Source organism: Doryrhamphus excisus, linkage group LG17, assembly GCF_037039965.1.
Source record: "Doryrhamphus excisus strain RoL-2023G ecotype Guam linkage group LG17, RoL_Dexc_Guam_v1.1, whole genome shotgun sequence".
Classification (NCBI taxonomy): Eukaryota; Metazoa; Chordata; class Actinopteri; order Syngnathiformes; family Syngnathidae; genus Doryrhamphus; species Doryrhamphus excisus.
Window position 1 is genome coordinate 15,318,903 of NC_136373.1, and position 13,773 is coordinate 15,332,675.

The following is a 13,773-nucleotide window of genomic DNA, read 5'->3' on the forward strand; positions in this document are numbered from 1 at the left end:
AAGCAATTAACCGCAATAAACGAGGGACGACTATACAGTTAATTAATCATTAGTAATTCCAGCAATACTTAGCTACTCTCTGTTCTTTCGCTATTACTTGCTTAGATTTATTTGGGTTTATAATCCAGTGACTATTATACAGTGATTAACTTCTATTTACAGGCAATTTTAAATGATTAAATGTTCAGTTTGAGCTTGGAATTAATTAATTCTTTGGCTTGGAAATTACAAGAACTTGGAAGTCAACCAGTGTCCCGATTTGAAAAAAAAAAAAACAGTGTTCAACTTAAGAGGTTCCACTGCATTGCCTTCTGTTTATGACATACAGACTGCATAAGCGAGCACAACTTCCAGTGGTTATTTTTAATGTGAAAAGTGTCTTGAGTAATAATTTATCACAGTCATAACGTTTTTCCACAATATTTGTTCAGCCCAGTCCCCAAATTCAAACTCCGACCCCCACCACGGGTTCGCCATCTGCGGTTCAAAAGCAGGGAGTTTCTGTGTAGCTTTGCCAAGCGCTAAGAGGATCTAATTCCATCTCCATCACCCTCGCTACCCACTATGGGCCTGCCTGCAGAACCCACTCCACTCTCTGTCCCCTTAAACTCCACACCCCCCATTAGTTGAGTTTTATTAGATTTCCCTCTCGCCCAGAGAGGCAGTAACCCTCCACCTCCTCGCTCTCATACACCCTTCCTCCCCGGTCCTCTGCTTGCCAAGAACTGGGGACTGTTAAACTGATTTCCTCGGGGAATAGCGAGGCAGACAGTCTGATGGGAGAGCTGGGCCGTAATGTTGGGCCGTAATGTCGCCCCCTCTCTCTCTCTCTCGCTCGCTCTCTCGCTCTACTCTCGCGGGTCCTGAGCCAAGTCGATCATAGCCCACCCCTGGTTCACAGACACGGACAGAAAAAGGCTGGTCTATGGTGAAACTGGCAGGATGGCTAAGTCATATAGACTGTGATCCAAACACGGCTTCTCCACCCTGTCAACTTAATTGATGGGGCTTTTACGGGGTCTGTTCCGTGTCATGTAAAGCAGAGCGCTCAATAACCCTTCATGCTTATCACGACAACCACCAGCATAACAGAAGGGGCTAAGAATAACAAGGGTGTCTGATAATGAAACAACAAAAACGTATTATACAAACATTCATTCATTCATTTTCTACTGCTTTTTCCTTAAGAGGGTCGCGGGGGTGCCGGAGCCTATCCCAGCTGTCTTCGGGCGAGAGGCGGGGTACACCCTGGACTGGTCGCCAGCCAATCACAGTGCATATATAGACAAACAACCATTCACACTAACACATTCATAACCTATAGACAATTTGGAGTCGCTAATTAACCTAGCATGTTAGCCTAGAATGTTTTTGGAACCGCTTATCCTCATGTGGGTCCGGGCTCATGTTTTTGGAATGTGGGAGGAAAACCGTAGTACCCGGAAAAAACCCACGCATGCGCAGGGAGAACATGCAAACTCCACACAGAGATGGCCGAGGGTGGAATTGAACCCTAGTCCTAGCTGTGCGGTCCTAACCACTCGACCACCGCCTTATACAAACATACTTTTCCGTTTTTCTAACCTATAAATGTTGGTACAATGTTGTACTTGCGTACTCATACTGAGCATTTGTGCCATGGTACTTTAGATCGCTCAAAAACATACAGCGTTTTAGGTGTTAAGTGTGCCCGGGCACCGCGATTGGCCGAGTGTGAGTATGTCCTGACATCAGCATACATGTTTTGCGATGCGGGTTGGATGACAAATGTGCTGCAGTCAGCTCACTTAGAACTCTTGCTGGCCAGATAATACTGGTACCTGGTAGTACCTGCTATTGCTATGTACCATGAAGTAGAAGAGGTCTATTGGAGACCTCGAGGGGCATAAGATTCCTCGGAATCTCCAACATGGCAAAGTGACAAGAGAAGCAATCTATTCTTTCAACAAAATTGTTGTTCCGTGTAGAGAAAAACAAAGCGTGCCCACAGGGGATGGCCTGGTTGTCCATGTAGATTCGATATTGACCAAACTAGTCAATATTGACTGAACGTAATCAGAGTGAAATCTCTGCCCCAACAATCTTAATCCAATCACCTCTCCGGTGTTGGAGGGCTTACTGTGGAGTCCAGGGAATAACTCATTCAATGGTTAGTGTCTGGGGTGTGTTGGTTGTTGGTTCTCAGAGGGCGGGCGGGGTGGGGGTGGGGGGGCTCACGGACAGTGGGCCATGGGGTGATGGCAGCCGGTTTACCCAGGCTTGGCTTTGTCGGATCCCGTCCCATTGACAGGCCCTCAACCGTGACCAAATGGCCTTCGCATCATCAGCACAGCAAAAATCAACATGGAGCGACACTTTGCTACAAAACTGTCACCCCCCCCCATCCACACACTAACACTAATATTTCTATCTGTAAACATTCAAGTCACAAAAACTGATATTATGGGCATTTTGGGGGTGATTGGGACCACCCGCTTGTGATAAATACATAGAAAAATGTACAGTTAAGATAAGATAAGATATGCAGTTATTCGTCCCTCAGTGGGGAAATTTGCATTGCACAGCAGCAAGAGTCCAGAATCAGTTAAGCAGTACAAAATACACAATATAGAAAAATAATAAAATAAAAACAATAGGGAAGAACTACATTCGAACTAAATTTGAAACACTTAATGTACTGCAAAAAAAGGTCAGTAAGGATAATTCATAATGCCGCCTACAGAGAACATACTAAGTCCTTATTTCTAAAATCACAAATACTTCAACTTGATATAGTTCGTCTTCAAACAGCTAAAATAATGCATAAGGCTAAAAATAACCAATTAGCTAAAAATGTCATCCAATACTTCTTTACAAGAGAGGAGAAATATGACCTCAGGGAAGAACTACATTTGAAACACTTATATGCTAGGACTACGTTAAAAAGCCATAGCATTTCAGTATGTGGAATCAAACTATGGAACGGATTGAGTAAGGAACTCAAACAATGCACAACGATGAGCCAATTCAAGAAACAATACAAGCAGTTGATGTTTGCTAAATACAAGGATGAAGAGTCTTGAACCAGTCATGATGTGGTATATATATCACTATATTGACACTTACTATGGTACCCATTATGTTATTGTACGGTAATATCAACTTGTACTTTGGTATATGACAAAAATAACAATAAAAAAAATTTAAGAAATTAAAAAAAAAAAAAACTTAAACTATATTAGGAAAGCAGGAAGTGAACAAATGTAACAGTTACTGATTGTAAAAGTACCAGATGGAGGGGTAGGATTTAATAAGCTTTGCTTCTTCCTACTCCTTTTGGACATGTGGAACTGTGAACTGATTATGTGATGCATTCAATTGTAATCTGATGCATGTTCAAATGAAATAAAACCATTACCATTACCATTATATAAACAACCCAAGTATTAACAAATCAACAATTTTACCCACAGTTATACACAAATATAGTTTGCAGATAATATGAAATGAGATGAAATATATGACCAGTCTTAATACATGTGTTTGGTATCGTGTCTGTATCGGAAACGTGCATCTATATTGTTACCGAGATAAACTGGTAATCAAGGAGTGTCACCTCATCGTAAACACAACACAGTGCATCAATTTATCTTTTGACAAGTCCTAGAGACATCAAGTCTGGTGGTCTGAAAAAAAAAAACAACAACAACACAGTGGAAGCAGTGTGAGAAGGGGGGGGCCCCCCTCCTTGGTCGGAGTCCAGCACTGATAAACTCACAGCTCTTTCTCAATCTACCCACCTCCATGGTGAAACGGACAATTGCACATTCATCATCTGCATCTGCATGGCGGTGGTACATGTCGCCACGTGTCCCGTGTCGAGCTTTCATGTTCATACGATGTGCAAAAGTACACGCAAAGTGACCAAGTTGTATCGATGATTACATTTAAAATGATGCTTTGTTGTCGTCCGGTTCATCCACACAAATGTGTTTTGACTTCCAAGGACAATGCTGCCAATGGAATGAGTCATTTGCTACCACGTGCACCAACACACACACATGCTGACACAAATATATACAGTACACATACTCCGCCTGCAGATTCAGCTGTGCTCTTAGCTCACCGTCCCTCTTCGATGACATCACGCTCCGACAATGCTGTCATTCATACAGATGTTGCTTACAAAACCTGGAGTTCCACTTCTATTGTGAGTGTGCACTACTCCTCACAACAAGAGGCTTAGCCTGGTAGGCTCCACTAAAAAAAAATACCAATCTAATAGTTTAACGTCGCGGGGTACACCCTGGACCGGTGGCCAGCCAATCACAGGGCACATATAGACAAACAACCATTCACACTCACATTCATACCTATGGACAATTTGGAGTCGCTAATTAACCTAGCATGTTTTTTGGAATGTGGGAGGAAACCGGAGAAAACTTGGGGAGAACATGGAAACTACCAAAAGACAAGATTAGAGTCCTGTCTATCATCAGAAAAAAAATGTTGGTCTTCACGTTTTTTCGTTCTTCAGTAATGAGCAGTTGAACAAGTTTGGTAAGTTTCAGGAAAATAACAGTTGCCAACTACAGAACACCAACATTCATTCATTCATTCATTTTCTATTGCGTATCCTCACAAGGGTCGTTGGGGGTGCTGGAGCCTATCCCAGCTGTCTTCAGGCGAGAGGCGGGGTACACCCTGGACTGGTGGCCAGCCAATAACAGGGCACATATAGACAAACAACCATTCACACTCACAATCATACCTATGGACAATTTGGAGTCGCCAATTAACCTAGCATGTTTTTTTTTACCCGGAGAAAACCCACGCATGCACGGGAAAACATGCAAACTCCACACAGAGATGTCCAAGCTGAGAATCGAACCCAGGCTGTGTGGCCTACGTGCTAACAACTTTACTCGTCCACCGTGCGGCCAGTACTATGACACAAATATAAAAAATATATGACAATATTTGGCAATCTACTAATATCATTTCTACTATGTTACACTCCTCTGCACTCTGTGTGTATGCTAGCGGCCCCGTCTCCACCCACCCAGACAAAGAGACTGTATGACAAAAGGGCTCACTCCGGGCTCATGTTTTTGGAATGTGGGAGGAAACCGGAGTACCCGGAGAAAACCCACGCATGCACGGGGAGAACATGCAAACTCCACACAGAGATGGCCAAGGGTGGAATTGAACTCGGGTCTGCTAGCTGTGAGGCCTGCGTGCTAACCACTCTTCGCCGTGCAGCCGTAAAAAAAAGAAAAAAACTATAAAAAAAATTAACATAGAAAGTAGTCAATCGATTAAAATAATTAATTGTGAATAATTTCCCCCGTAGTTAACTCAATTAATTGCAGACAGACATTCATTCATTTTCTACCGCTTATCCTCATGTGGCTCATGTTTTTGGAATGTGGGCGGAAACTGGAGTACCCGGAGAAAACCCACGCATGCACGGGGAGAACATGCAAACTCCACACAGAGATGGCCGAGGGTGGAATTGAACCCTAGTCTTCGCTGTGTGGTCCTAACCACTCAACCACCGTGCAGCCCCCAGGTTTGACAATTGTTGCTGATAAACATATGATGCCCTCATACTTATTGCTAGTGTAAATACAATACAGAGTAAAATCACCTCAAATGACTATAGTATCGAGAGTATCGATATTTCAGTATCGGCCCGCACGTCACTAACCTTCATGCCCATAAAACCAAGTACCCTACAAAGGCTGTGTAAACAAAATTAAAGAAAAAGTACTTCAGCCCGTCAGAAAGCCTTTGATTATAGCTACTATGAAATATCTCTTTAAGAGAGGCAGTTTTTTCCCTCCGCTAAGTAAAAAAGGAGCACATTTAGAACATGCCAGGAATTATGTCATCGGCTCGTGGTGTGCCAGCTCCGCAGCCAAGAGCGCTGCAGTGGAGCAAACATATAGTATTGTTTACCTCATTAAACACTCAGCACCTAGCCTGATGCTTAGTGACACATTTATTGTCCTTAGTAACAATGTAAACAATATTTAATTGCATGCTAATAAATAACACATTTTCATGCGCCGGCACCAAAAAAAACATGAAAAAGACTTGGCTGTCTGAAATTGGCAGGCGTGCAGGATGTAGAAAAAGCCGAGAGCTCGTTTGAAAGGAACACAAAAAACAATGTCACCCACTTTGGAAACGGGCCCACCGACATGAGCTGAGTCATGTTGCACTCACATATGTTGTTTGGGACTAAGAGTGAACATCTACCTGTGAGTGTTTGTCACTGTGCAGAGATGATGAAACAGCACTGTGTGTATATGTGTGTGTATGTGTGTGTGTGTGCATATGTCTGTGAGTGCTCACGAGGCCCTGCGGAGAACCGGCTCCGAGCGGTGATGTAATGTATTGGCCGGCACGCTGTGGAACTTGGCCTCGTCTCTGTTTCCTTCACACTACCAGGGTCAACTATCCCACAACCTCTAGCCCACAACACGCACCATTCTGTTCCCTAGACCACAACAGAACAGGAACACAACCACACCCGGCACCACAAGCACCCGGTGCTTCACAGTAAAAAATCACTTGTACCAAAACTAATAAAAACAGTCGGATCTCAGCAAACCCTCCCAGACAACTAGAAGCAAAGACGGAAAACATACAAGTCCGGTGTCCCACTTAAACGCTGGTGACTTAGTGGCAAACAGTGGCGTCATTAGGCCTATTTTAGGGGGGCTTGAGTCCCCTAAAATGTTCTTAAGACCCCCTAAATAATTAGATATTTTTTCTTGATTTTTTTTCTTGATTTTTTTTTTACAAAAAAAATCTCTGACAAATTTCATATAATAGGGCAAAAGCAGGCTAATACTAGCCTACTACTAGCCTACTACTACTAGTAATAGTAGTAGTAGTAGTAGTAGGCTAGTATCCTGCTTATTGGCTTGCTTACTAGCCTGCTTTTGCCCTATTAGGGCAAAAAAAAAAAAACAAAAACAAAAACAAAAACAAAAAAAATAATATATATATATATATATACTACTATACTAATACTACTACTACTAGTAGTATTTTTGATTGAGTTTTTTTAATTGATTTTTTTTACTTTTTTATTTTTTTACTTTTTTCTACTACTAGTAGTAGTAGTAAATCAGAAAAATAATATTTAAATTATAATCATAATAATAAATAATAATAATTAATAATATTATTAAACATTATTAATAATATAAAAATAAAAAATAATATTTGTAATCATAATAATGATAGTAAAATAATAGGCTAATTAATAAAAATTTTTTTTTTTACTTTTTTTAACTTTTTTGTAAATCAGAAAAATAATATTTTAATTATAATCATCATAATAAATTATAATAATTAATAGTATTATTAAACATTATTAATAATATAAAAAATAATAATTATAATCGGAATAAAGGTATTATAATAATAGGCTAATTCATAAAATAATAATGATTATTATATAATTGATCACCGTCCACTGGACAGAATGGTTGCAGAGCTTAAGCAGTGGTTTTGCAGTGTAGATTGTGTGTACTTGTGTACATTTAAAGGTGGCCTAAAACAATTGAGTATCTCTACTAAATCTGTCCAAAAGTGGGAAAGTTATATCCCGGTTCTTGTTCCTTATTTGTGTTTTTGATATTTAGATTTTTTGGATTTTTTTAAATGTCTACTACATTCATTCATGTCGAGTCCTCAGAACCTAGTGACGCCCCTTATGGCAAAAAAGGGAGACATAAGAGAACAAAGATGGACACCGATGGAGAGATACAGTCTAGGGTCCACAAAGTCCAAAGAGAGAGGGTAGAGCAAGCTATGAGTCCCCGAGCGGCCACAACAGTCCTTGGGCTCATTAACTATTTACACCAGAGACAGGCCTCCCTGCTGCACTGGCCCACCACAAAATCAATTAGCCTTCATTAAGCCCAAGCTCTGGCCCCACACTGTGCTTTTTTTTCTGGCAGGGGGAGGGTTAAACCTGCAGAGGGTTACCACAAAATATCAAACAAAAGCAGAGTGGCGTAGGAAACTAGTTCTTTCAAGTGTTGAATTATACCAATTTCCCTTGTGTTTGGTGTCTGGGAATATCAGTGTCTCTCACTTGTCAACTCCCTGTCTATCTATTCCCCTCATGTCAGTCAAAGTCCCACTCAATCCCCCTTCCCCGGCTGCAACTATGTAAACTTTGGCGAGAGAGAGAGTGCACCCGGGTCCGTGCCTCAGGGGTGTGGGGTTACAGTGTGGAGATTTCCCATTGGCGGAACGTCAACATGGTTCGGGGTAATGCGATTAGAGCCGGATCGGGAGCGTCACAGGGGACACATGGGGCTGATCATGGTCCAAAGTTATACGATAGCGAAGCCGTATTTATCGACCCTGCCTGGGCGCGGATATTATGGAATTCAGACTCCTTTCTTTGCTTATGAAACACATACTTATATAAAGATGGCACCTTTGATAACACAATCGCCCCTACATAATTCTTTCTGTCTGTAATCGTGGAAGTCCATCAGTTGTGTTCCGACAATCCGAATCCAGCAGTTTGCTTTTTGGATGGCCGACTAAACCGGTGGCCTGTAGCCACTTAGTGACTGCATATGTTTATGGAAGGCCCAATGGAGCATTTACAATTCAATTACATAGATAGGAGGAGTACAAAAACGAGTAAGATGTGTCTGGACGAGGGCCAGAGGTAGAGATAAGCCTAATACGCCGATATTGTGTTACCCCCGCCACGTTACCATAGGAACCGTTGAGGAGATTCAAAAGACCACAAAGACGATCAATCTTGAGAGAGCGGGAGGAAGAGGCAGAATTAAATGCCCTGGGAATGCTCCCGCGCTCCTCTATCAGAGCAATAACTCTTCTAATGACCTCTACTACTCCTCTCTCTCTCTCTCTCTATCCTTCGCCCGCGTCCGCGTGATGTTTCTCGCCGACAAAGTCAACTATCAGCGAGTGTCTCCAACCCTTTCCATTACACCATTATCTTTCCCAAGTTGGAACGTTTTGCTCTTTGGATGGAGAACTTCCCGTTTTCGTTGTTACTCATCAAAATGTTGGATGACGATGAATGTTCCCACAGTATTAATCACGACATATCACTTCATGTGACACATTCGCATTAATCACAGTATGTCACCTCTCACATCTTACCAGGCTTTTTTTTTTATTATATATCTCCTCAAGGGACGCTATTATAGAATAGAAACTTGGATATGGCGCTTTTAGAGTTACCGTACACAACAGCTGGCAAAACAAGTGAGTACACGTCCAAAATGTGCCCCGAGTGACTTTACTTAATGACACCGGTTAGTTATCTGGCTTTGCCTTAATCCTCTTGGATATGAAGTTCACAAGAAATCCTCTTTTAGTCCTCAATGATGACATCGCTGATGGAGCTGAATGCCCCACAGATACAGTACTTCACCTGTTTCTGTTCATGAACCGCAGCTCCCCACTCATGCAGCCCCACACCATGAAGCTACGTACCGCCACGGAACTTTGGTATGGGCTTGTGTTGACTCTTTGTTGAGTTATTTTCACTCTTGGTAATGGTTTTATTTCATTTGAATATACATCAGATTACAATTGAATGCCTCACATAATCAGTTCCCAGTTCCACATGTCCGAAAGGAGTAGGAAGAAGCAAAGCTTATTAAATCCTACCCCTCCATCTGGTACTTTTACAATCAGTAAATGTTACATTTGTTCACTTCCTGCTTTTCTAATATAGTTTTTTGTTTTTATTTTATTAAATAAATTAATTAAACAATTATTATTATTATTAATTATTATAATATAATATAATATAATTTAATAATTTAATTTAATTTAATTTAATTTAATTTAATTTAATTTAATTTAATTTAATTTAATTTAATTTAATTTAATCACGTACCGAAGTATGATATGATATGACCATCCAATGACATAATGTGTACCATAGTAAGTGTCAATATAGTGATATATATAGTACATCATGACTGGTTCAAGACTCTTCATCCTTGTATTTAGCAAACATCAACTGCTTGTATTGTTTCTTGAATTGGCTCATCGTTGTGCATTGTTTGAGGGTCTTACTCAATCCATTCCATAGTTTGATTCCACATACTGAAATGCTATGGCTTTTTAACGTAGTCCTAGCATAGAAGTGTTTCAAATGTAGTTCTTCCCTGAGATCATATTTCTCCTCTCTTGTAGAGAAGTATTGGATGACATTTTTAGCTAATTTGTTATTTATAGCCTTATGCATTATTTTAGCTGTTTGAAGATGAAGTATTTGTGATTTTAGAAATAAGGAGTTAGTATGTTCTATGTAGGCGCCATTATGAATTATCCTTACTGACCTTTTTTGCAGTACATTTAGCGAGTGAAGATTGCTTTTATAGTTATTAGCCCATGTTTCCGCACAATAAGTAAGATATGGTAGAACCAGAGAGCAATAAAGAGTGTGGAGTGATTTCTGATTGAGAACAAATTTTGCTGCTATACAAGTTGTACACTGACTAATCTAAAGGATATTAAGTTTGATTTCTATAGTGAAAAGATGAACTGTGAGATACTGTGCAGGTTATTATTGTTCAATATTGTACAATTTTTTTTAATTTTGTAACTCCCCCCTCGCTCCATTTGTAAAGGATGACATCACTTGAGTTTTCCCTTCTTGTGCTGAACTAGTGCTAACAAGCTGCAGGACCTACAGAACATGTTCTGTACATTAAGATATACATCAGGCAGAGAGCGGGCAGCTGGGCCGCAACTACATAAAGACTTCTTTATTCCAGTCCCCCAGTGCTGCGCTGGCAAGTTGAGACGCAGCTTTGATTACGCACCCAATGATGAAATCCGCACAGGCCCAAGAGCGCGGGGCCGTGCTGGCAAAGCGCAGCGGAAAATAAAGCTGCTTTTAAGTTTGTGTATTCATAAATGAATATGTATGCATATACTCACCAGTTTGGCCTCTGAGTGCATGGAGGGAATGTGCGCGGAGGAACAGGGGCTGCTGTGGGTGGGACCTTGCATACCCATCATGTTGGCACCCATGGACATTTGTCTCTCCATCTGACGACACAACAACACGGCAACGGTTGTAAAAAAAAAAAACCAAGTGAGTCAATAAATCCAAAATATTTTAGCCAAAATGACATGAGCGAACACGAGAGTGTGATTTCACATGACAGGCCGCCCTGTGCACAGCTCTGTGTGATGATAACAGGAGCCGACCCCAAACAGGAAGCCGGTATGGAGAGACTTAACACAGGAAGCTGGTGAAACAGAGGTGTGTGTGTGTTTCTGACAGTTGCGTGGCGAGTGTCAGTCGCACTCACGCATCAAAACCGCAGGCCCCTCTTGGCTGCAGAATGCGCTCAGAAATTGAATGGACATATGCAAACATCGGGCGCTGGCGGGAACCACCTGCCGGCGAGCGACGCCGTTCGGTGTGGTCCTACGTGTTGAAATCAGCTGAGCGGGTGACAGGGGTGAAAGGTCAGCAGTACAGGAAAGAAGGAACCTTTGTGTGGGTACATGCGTGCATACATGCACCAATGCAAGCTGCTGCTGCTGCAGCTTCACAGCTGCTCAACTCTGGCTGGTGGTGCGTTGCGGCGGACCCCCCATCCCCCTTCCACTCCATATATGATCCCCATCCCCCCTTCACCCACAGAGAATTGTGGACTAGAACCTGACACACAGCCTTAATTGCGCTAAGTGTGTTTTGTGTCAAAATATCACCCTAACCTGCACCCCTTTCCTGAACCGTCAATCTTCCCGCAAAATGGCTTAGCTCTTAATTTAATAAATATGGGAGAGTTCTTTTTTTTTTTTCTCGTACCAAAAACACAAGCTGTGTCACGTTACAACCAGGACACATAATAAATGGACAAAAGTGTGGATATTGACGTGGATATTGAATTTATAAGACTGATAAAGGGGCTGCACGGCGGATAAGTGGTTAGCGCATAGGCCTCACAGCTAGGAGACCGGAGTTCAATTCCACCCTCGTCCATCTCTGTGTGGAGTTAGCATGTTCTTCACAAGTTCTCTCCGGTTTTCTCCCACATTCCAAAAACATGCTAGGTTAATTAGCGACTCCAAATTGTCCATAGGTATGAATGTGAGTGTGAATGGTTGTTTGTCTATATGTGCCCTGTGATTGGCTGGCCACCAGTCCAGGGTGTACTGCAGCACCCCCGCGAGCCTTGTGAGGATAAGCGGTAGAAAATGAATGAATGAAGGAAGCTGATCATTATATTAATTATTATTATTCCGGGCTGCACGACAAGTGGTTAGCGCGTAGGCCTCACAGCAAGGAGACCGGAGTTCAATTCCACCCTCGGCTATCTCTGTGTGGAGTTTTTGCATGTTCTCCCCGTGCATTTGTGAGTTTTCTCCGGGTACTCCGGTTTCCTCCCACATTCCAAAAACATGCTAGGTTAATTAGCGACTCCAAATTGTCCATAGGTATGAATGTGAGTGTGAATGGTTGTTTGTCTATATTTGCCCTGTGATTGGCTGGCGACCGGTTCAAGGTGTACCCCGCTTCTCGCGACCCTCGTGAGGATAAGCGGTAGAGAATGAATGAAGGAATATTTACTATATTGGTGTAATATAAGTGTAAAGGTGACTCTAGGGGTGCTATTTCATGTCTAGAGGGCTATAATAATGTTACAAAACAGCACCGGCTAGCTGTGATGAACTGTACATGTTTTATGATCAGTCTGAAACAGTTTGACCCTGGAACTGACTAGAACAGATTGGCTGGCGACCAGTCCACGGTGTACCCCTCTTGCCCGAAGACAGCTGGGATAGGCTCCAGCACCCCCGCGACCCTCGTGAGGATAAGCGGTAGAGAATGAAGCAATATTTACTATATTGGTGTAATATAAGTGTAAAGGTAACTCTAGGGGTGCTATTTCATGTCCAGAGGGCTCTAATAATGTTACAAAACAGCACCGGCTAGCTGTGATGAACTGTACATGTTTTATGATCAGTCTGAAACAGTTTGACCCTGGAACTGACTAGAACAGATTGGCTGGCGACCATTCCAGGGTGTACCCCTCTTGCCCGAAGACAGCTGGGATAGGCTCCAGCACCCCCGCGACCCTTGTTAGGATAAGCGGTATAAAATGAATGAATGAAGAATGACGGAGCTGGTCTATTATTTGCAGTATAATATTAACAAAGAGTTCACCCCCAAGGTCTTTCATGGGGTTTAGGTCATGACTCTTGGGTTTCTATACCAAACTCATCCATGCATGTTTTGTGCACTTCTGAAACATAATAGGAAGAAAAGAACTGTCCAATCCTCTAATCCTGGTGGACCATTCCACTCAGTAATGATGATTAAGAGGTATAACCAAAGACTATGTAAAGTAGTGAATTATTAGGGATCTCCAGAGGGATCTCTTCTTCTCCTTTTGGCATCATTTCAATACAATCTATATCTCACACCAAGATATGGATCTCCTCTTTTCTGCAGGAACCAACTTCCCTGTGCTGTGTCATTTTAATGGTGACAGAGAGCATCCCTGGGAGCACAATTTACGTGCAATGCAGGAGGCGCAAACGTATCCTACGCATAAATGTGAGCGAAGCACGACGTATGCGTGTCTATGAGTACGTGCATTGTGCTCCATTGTGTACTCACGGGCATCAACACAGCGGAGGAGCCGGGCATGGTGGGGTCTGGAAGCGTTCCAGGCATGGAGGCTGGCAGAGGCTGTCTCTGTCTGTTTCTTAGGTGCAACAATGAGGACAGAGAGCCAGGGACAGGCC

General features: G+C 42.2%; 1 protein-coding gene across 3 annotated transcripts in view; it reads right to left on the reverse strand.

The window, feature by feature from the left end:
- creb5b (cAMP responsive element binding protein 5b) overlaps positions 1 to 13,773 on the reverse strand; it is a 71,178-nt gene that overhangs the window by 24,573 nt on the left and 32,832 nt on the right. For all 3 annotated transcript variants that reach the window (XR_013630191.1, XM_078798118.1, XM_058085598.2), the window contains exons 6-7: positions 13,646 to 13,772; positions 10,948 to 11,058 (exon numbers count right to left, since the gene is read on the reverse strand). Coding sequence is in view for 2 of the 3 variants with exons in the window: in XM_078798118.1 (XP_078654244.1) it covers positions 10,948 to 11,058; positions 13,646 to 13,772 (238 nt within the window). In the remaining variant the exon portion in view is untranslated. The remainder of the gene's footprint in view (positions 1 to 10,947; positions 11,059 to 13,645; position 13,773) is intronic.